The following is a 7,452-nucleotide window of genomic DNA, read 5'->3' as shown; positions in this document are numbered from 1 at the left end:
CTGATTGGCCAGCTATCCAGTGCGTTGTGATTGGCCGAATACCTCAAGCGTGTGACGGAAATGTTACGCCTCTCACCATACTGTTGATGCCATGTCCGGCCAGAGCAATGAGACAAAAACATTAAAACCCATTATAAACGAGGCATTTGTTGCATGCAGTGGGGACATAATTACTGATTATAATGACTTAGACTGTCTTTTTACGCGTTGCGTTGCATCACGCCGGTTAAACATAAAACCCTGTTTTAAACGGCGCGGCTGGCGGATTCGATGAAGGAGTGGCAACCACATGTGACGACCCTGGGGTGGAATCCGCTTCGTCCTCGGTGAAAGCCGATCTGGCAATCCGCAACACTAAGTTGATGTATTCCTTCAGCGACCAGCACAGATCAGCTCTAGGCATGACGAAGCGGATATCGTCACAGCATCTTCACGACATGACAATACTACAGTGAGAATAAGTTACACCTTCTTTCTTTGCGTGAACATTTGGGCGGCGTTATGCAAATCTTCCCACATAGTGAGGTAGATATGTGGGGGCGTGTTAGAACGAGGCGTTTTAGGTAGGCGTGGTTGACTCTTAACTTTTATAAAGAATATCTCTTTGGATTTGAGACGTTATTCTTTGCAACTTTACAGATCTTCTTTATGCACCAAGAGCTTGTAACACTCCAAAGAGAAAAGAAAAATTGAAATCGCATCATATGACCCCTTTAATGTGTATTCATGGAACCATAGATGCTAATAAAGAAGCTTTATTTTTAAGAGTGTATTGCTCAAGGTTCAAATTATTAACCCTAAGAAACGTTAAACATGAAAATCTTCTTTTCTCACTTGCAGATCACTTCTGGAGAGGCCTACCTGGTCTACACCAAACGTCTCTATTCCAATTCAAACTTCAACCAGTACACTGCGGCGCTCTATAAAGTGGTGGGGACGTTTCTGTTTGGTGCGTGTGTGAGCCAGTCTCTGACCGATATGGCCAAGTACACCATCGGACGCTTGAGGCCCAACTTTATCGCGGTGTGCTCTCCAGAAGTGTGCGAGGGCTACATGCTGGAGATCAACTGCACGGGAAGCTTTCGCAACGTGACCGAATCCAGGTACAGAAGCAGGGGACGGGAAGGGCCCGTGTCAGGGGTCATGAACTGCTAACACTACTTCCTGTACTTGTTTATATATGTCACCTGTTGTTTCACTTCCTGTTTGTCCAGTACATTGGTGCTTTCTTAGGATTTGACCTTTGCACTCAGTGCATGAGTCTCACTCATGTTCTCAAATGTCACATGTCCTCAAGAGACCTGAAATAATCATAGATTTGATTATACATGCACTAGAAAGTATGACGCGTGGTCACTGGTCAGGCACATCTTTTTTTCTGTAAAGGAAATATTTTTGAGTCCTGTAATGCTGATTTGTCAAATTTATTTTTTTTTTATTCTGATTTGAAATATATTATTATTAATAGTAGTAGTAATCCATCTCATTTTAAAGTATAGATTAAAATAGATTTAAATGTTTTTTTTTTTTTTTTTTTGTCTAATTACTTTCTCCTCATTTTTAACATTTTCAGAATTTCTTCATCAGTGTTGTTATTGTTAACTAAACGTAATAAAAACATGTTTTTGGTATTTGAAATAAAATAAAATATAAATATTAGATGAAAAACTTAAAAAAAAACTTGAATGAAAATTAGATATGTTATTTTGGCAACTAACCGAAATAGGGCAAAATTGAAGTAATTTCCAAAATTACTAAAACTGAAATTGAAGTAAGGCTTAAAAAAAAGCATATATCAAAAGGACTAAGACTTATGCTTAAATGAAAATAATATAAAAATAATAAAATATAAAAAAGCTAATTCTAAATATTCTTAAATACTATAATAAATATTAATATAATAGTAAATATAATAATGAAATAATAATAATTATAATAATAATACATACATATAATAAATAATACATAAATAACCCTTTTAACCAAGAATTGCGGTTATCAATATCGCTGTCACAACCAATATGCTGAATATTATAGGTGATAATGTTTATAAAAAAATTAAAATAATAATAATATTTGGTTATGATATAAATGAAAAAAGTGCCATCTCTGAGAGTTTGAAGAATACATTTTTTTGGATTTTTACATCACGTATCACTAAACTGATTTTCTCAGAGTGGGTTTAAGGCTAGTTGGTTTAGGTTTTATTATTACTTTCATATGAATTTCTTATTCGTATTATTACCAAACGGATCAGTAAAAATTCACATCATCGCACCTCATACCAGAAGGCACATGGAGGTCAAGGCTGTTATGAACATGTGATAAATCTTTTAACACGGATGAAATCTTGAAATGTAGTATGAAAGTGAAGAATGGCCCATAAATGTGTCGCACTATACGATTGTGATAATGATTCTTTTTCCTTTCTGCTTGTATCGTTGTCTTGTATCTTGTATTCCTCCGTGGATTGTGTTGCGCCAGGCTGTCGTTCTACTCCGGTCACTCCTCCTTCGGGATGTACTGCATGTTGTTTCTGGCGGTGAGTTGTCACAGTTGTCTTCCTCTCCTGCAATCACGCTGACACAGAAGACTTGTGTAGACAGATAAAGGAGAGCTCTCAGAGCAACAGGATACACTGCGGAGACAATAAAATATGACTGCAAACATTCCCAATGTCTCAAGCTTTAAATCACGACAGTATACGGTGCTTAAAGGAACAGTACACCCAATAATTATAGCTCTCGTATCGTTTACTCACCCTCGTGTTATTTCAAACCTCCTCACCGCATGCACAACTTTTTTTTTTTCTTTTTCTGAAATTTCTCATTATGTGTTCCAAAAAAGAAAAAGTCATGCATGTTTGGAGCGACATGATGGAGAATTAATAGTTTTCTGGCTGCTTCACTCATGTTCAGACGTGTCTGTATTTGTCACAAGGTGCTTTCCTGTAACTTTTAAGGAATTGCAATGGCTTGCATTCGTTTTCCTGCTATTGAACCGTCAAGACTGATTTTGCATTTTTCCCCCCTTATTCTCTTAAAGTATTGTGTAATCCGTTGTTGTTTTTCCTGGTTTTTCCTCTGTAGCTGTATGTGCAGGCACGTATGGCATCCAAGTGGGCCCGCCTCCTCCGGCCCACAATTCAGTTCTTCCTGGTGGCCTTTGCCATTTATGTGGGATACACGCGTGTGTCTGACTACAAGCACCACTGGAGCGACGTGGTGGTGGGTCTCCTGCAAGGGGCGCTGATCGCAGTCCTCACGGTGAGTGCGGTGAATCTCATGAAATCTCTTGTTCGGCTCACATTTCACCACAAAAAACAACAAATCATAAAATAATTAGAATTTGCATATAAAGAAAATGAATCCTGTTTTAGGAACATTGGGATGCTGTGAAATATGTCCATGATTAAGCCCAAACTAAGCTTAAAAAGCTTATATATATATATATATATATATATATATAAAATTACATTCTTCTGGGGAGACCTGTCCCCAAACAGCTGGTATTCAGATGAAAGGGAATGTTAATAGATGATTTCTCTTAGTATTCAGACCCCCTTAAATTTTTCACTCTTTGTTATATTGCAGCCATTTGCTAAAATCATTTAAGTTAATTTTTTTCCTCATTAATGTACACACAGCACCCCATATTGACAGAAAAACACAGAATTGTTTACATTTTTGCAGATTTATTAAAAAAGAAAAACTGAAATATCACATGGTCCTAAGTATTCAGACCCTTATATATATTAAATATATATTTATTAAATATATTTATTTAACCTTCCATCATGAAAAAATAAAATAATATATACAGACCTATATATTTAATATATTTAAATATAAAAATTAGTGCTGTCAAACGATTAATCACATCCAAAATAACTTTTTGTTTACATTATCACATCCAAAATAAGTTTTTGTTTACATTATATATGTATATTTACTGTGTATATTTATTATGTGTATATATAAATACACATACAGTATATATTTTGAAAATATTTACGTTTATACAGTTATATATTCATATTCTTATATTTTATATTATATATAAATATTTCATATATAAATATAACATATTTTTCTTATATACGTGCATGTGTTTGTATTTATTTATACATAATAAATATACACAGTACACACACACATTATGTAAACAAAAACTTTTATTTTTGGATGCGATTAATCATTTGACAGCACTAATAATAATATATGAAGAGTTTGGTTCCAAAACGCGATAAACGCCAATTAAAAAAAAAAAATCTGTATTGTATCTGGTCGGTATTCAAAAAGTCCATTTTTAATTTTACGCAAAATGCGATATCCGCCGAGATATTCGGTCATGTTTTCTCCCTTTCTTTCCAAACCGCGACAAACGGTCTCCCTTCTCTGCAGAATGCGATATATCCGCTCAACCAATCACAGCGCACCATTCCACGCACTCTAGACAGTAATGACGGCGCTTTGAATACACCCGGCTTCCTAGTTCTCTTCATCTATTTTGTACTGTGTGATCAACAAACAAACTTAGGGCTGCATGATAAATCGCATGTGATTGTCATGCGCATCTCGTCAGTAAAGCCGGTTCTGTGATTAATAGTAAATCTAACTTTTATATTGATTCAATGGATTTATTGCATTTTTGAAAAAAAAAAACGTGTCATGGATTTGAGTTTTGGGGGAAAAAAACAATACAACTTTATAATACATCTTTGAAAATCAAACTCTGGATTTGAATTTTTTATGTTATTATAACCTAAAGATGCTATGTTATAAGATTAGTATTGACCAAGTTCAGAGGCTGTCATATGTGGATCAACTTACTATGTTGTGTATTTTCAATATGAAAAATAACTTTTATATTGATTCAATGGATTTATTGCATTTTTGAAAAAAACATTAGAGTTTTGGGGGAAAAAAACAATACAACTTTATAATACATCTTTGAAAATCAAAATGTGGATTTGAATTTTTTATGTTATTATAACCTAAAGATGCTATGTGAAAGTTTGAAACAGAAAATAGTGGTTTTCATCTCGACACTTTCTTGGTAAAGAAAACACATTTTTACTCAAATTAATCAAAATGAATTTATAGCGTTTTGAAACCGAACTCTTCATATTTATTTTAAAATAATAATAAAATAAATAATAATAAAAATACAGTATTTTTTATATATATAGCGATTTAATTTTTTCCTAGTTAAAGGTTCCATAAAAAAATATTTTTTAATAAATAATAATATATAATAAAAACATAATAGATATTTTAAAATATTTATTATTATTATTTATTTATTAGCATTTTACAAATCTGCAAGTTGCATTAAGACATTATCCTCTCTGTCACAGGTGCGATACGTCTCGGACTTCTTCAAAGAGCGCCCCCCTCGCTGTCCGGATGTTGAAAATGCTGAAAACGAAGACAGCGAACGTAAGCCCAGCCTTCAGATCGCAGACACGGACAGAAACCATTACTCCTACAGCAGGCCTGTATGAGCGTGACCTTTGACCTGTGAGAGCACTGGATGCTGCAGCACGTACAGACAGCCACACACTGTACACTGGCACTGACTGCGCTCTCTTCCACAGGACAACACTCCCATTTCACACAGAGAGAGCGTGCGAGTGAATGCATGAACTAACACTGAATATTAGATTTTATACTTCTTTACAGACCGTGCTTATAGCCAGATTTGACTTATGCACGCTCGTATACGCCAAGTGCACAGATCGCTTGACATCCAATGAACCGTGAGGGACTTTATTGTATCAGAGCACAAAGACGAACTTCTCCAAGGGGAACTGCTCGTTTCCATGACAACCTCAAAACCACCGGTTGACATTTACTGACTGGCTGTACTTCTGCTGTCTGAAGCGATTCTTTCGGAATGGGAAAGAAAGTGAACTATTCTAAGCCATCAGAAGACAAGAATTCATGAACATGAAACAGATGCCAAAAAAGGTCTTTCTCACATTGTCAATTAGACATTTTGTACGGTTATATATATATATGCATATATATAAACTGGATTATAGTGACTATTATTATTTTTATATATTAAAAAAATATATTTTACTGTGGCGGTAGGATTAGGGACTTTTTCTAAACTTAACATTTTGGTAAACTAGTTATTATATCTGCACACGTCTAGAAGAAATTCTGCATAACATGAATCATCTTTATAAAATAATACTTTTTATGTTTAATTTGCTGAAGAATACCATGACAACTCGTGATTTCAATCTAGTTTTGTTGTGTCGCTCGCTCACATAACTGTTTAATGAAAACCACTAGCTAACCGAGGCACATATATATCGATGTATTTCATGGAAATTAGTCTTACTAACCATCCTATCCAGCAATAAGGATTAGGAAATATTAACTATCAGATGTAAAATGTTAAACAGCTGTTTATCTCTGAATATGATCACCGCTTCCAAACCAAGTGAACGAATGCTGCTTGTAATGTTCAAATCACAGCCAATCAAAAAGCTGTATGCTGATTCTGAACCAATGACGATTCGCTAAGGGGCGGAACTACTCAACATGACTAAAAACTTACGCTTGTAGATTAAAATGGATTTGCAGAATGTTGTACTGAATGTTTCCACAGCATCATGATTGTTTAGTTTTATGTGCCTATTTCCAGTGAAAAACGCCTGTCAAGATCACCAGCGAATTCAAGAATCCGATTGATTTTCTTCACGTCACGCCTTGGCATATGATGAAATGTCGATTTAAACAGGTTTTAAACGTAAGGTGCATTTAAACATTGTTTTCGCTCACCTATATCTCTCCAGAGACCATTGTTTCCCAGGATTTTGTCTCCGTTCACATTTTTATCTAGTTCTAATTTATGTTAATTTGGAGCTCGGACTGAGTCTCGAGATCGAGCGCCTCCTGCCAGGAAAATCACATTTGTTTGTCGGACAAAAGAGCAGATTTGGCGTTATGATTGGTCGGATCGCCTGCCAATCAAACATCAGGCAAAGGGTCTGGATGGGCGGGTCACATTAAAATATTAATAATAATAAATTGGGATACAAGCACTGTAAGTCTGTACTTTGCCAGTGGGAAAAGTATTTGGGCATGCTATCTTGTCTTAAAATCCTCCAACCCCCTTTGTCGTACAATTTGCACTAGAATTATCTGAATTAATTACCTTAAAATTATCTTTAGGTTTAGACACTCAATGTTATGCTGCGTTCATGCCATATCGTAATTACTGTAATTTCGAGATGACAGCACGTGACGTTCTACTCTGAGATGTTCGGAATTATGCTTTTCTATGGCAACACTCCCTGCGTTCCATTCGGAAGGGCTCATCCCTATGCCCTAATCCCTTCAAAGGGTTTACCTTCCGGAGTGAGAGTTTCTAAGGGTTGAAGGGTGTAGGGGACCAAACAACTGTGCCCTTCTGCGTCATCATCACGTGCCCACA

The 7,452-nt window shown here is 35.5% G+C and overlaps 1 protein-coding gene across 1 annotated transcript in view; it reads left to right on the top strand.

Moving 5' to 3' along the window:
• LOC107600189 (phospholipid phosphatase 2-like) overlaps nucleotides 1-7,452 on the top strand; it is a 39,793-nt gene extending 32,341 nt beyond the window's left edge. The window contains exons 4-6 of the mRNA XM_016292018.1: nucleotides 2,485-2,542; nucleotides 3,090-3,266; nucleotides 5,360-7,452. Of these exons, the coding sequence (XP_016147504.1) occupies nucleotides 2,485-2,542; nucleotides 3,090-3,266; nucleotides 5,360-5,506 (382 nt within the window). The 3' untranslated portion in view covers nucleotides 5,507-7,452. The remainder of the gene's footprint in view (nucleotides 1-2,484; nucleotides 2,543-3,089; nucleotides 3,267-5,359) is intronic.

This window comes from Sinocyclocheilus grahami, unplaced genomic scaffold, assembly GCF_001515645.1.
Source record: "Sinocyclocheilus grahami isolate Dianchi unplaced genomic scaffold, SAMN03320097.WGS_v1.1 scaffold280.1, whole genome shotgun sequence".
Lineage (NCBI taxonomy): Eukaryota > Metazoa > Chordata > Actinopteri > Cypriniformes > Cyprinidae > Sinocyclocheilus > Sinocyclocheilus grahami.
This window is presented reverse-complemented; position numbering and strand designations above follow the sequence as displayed.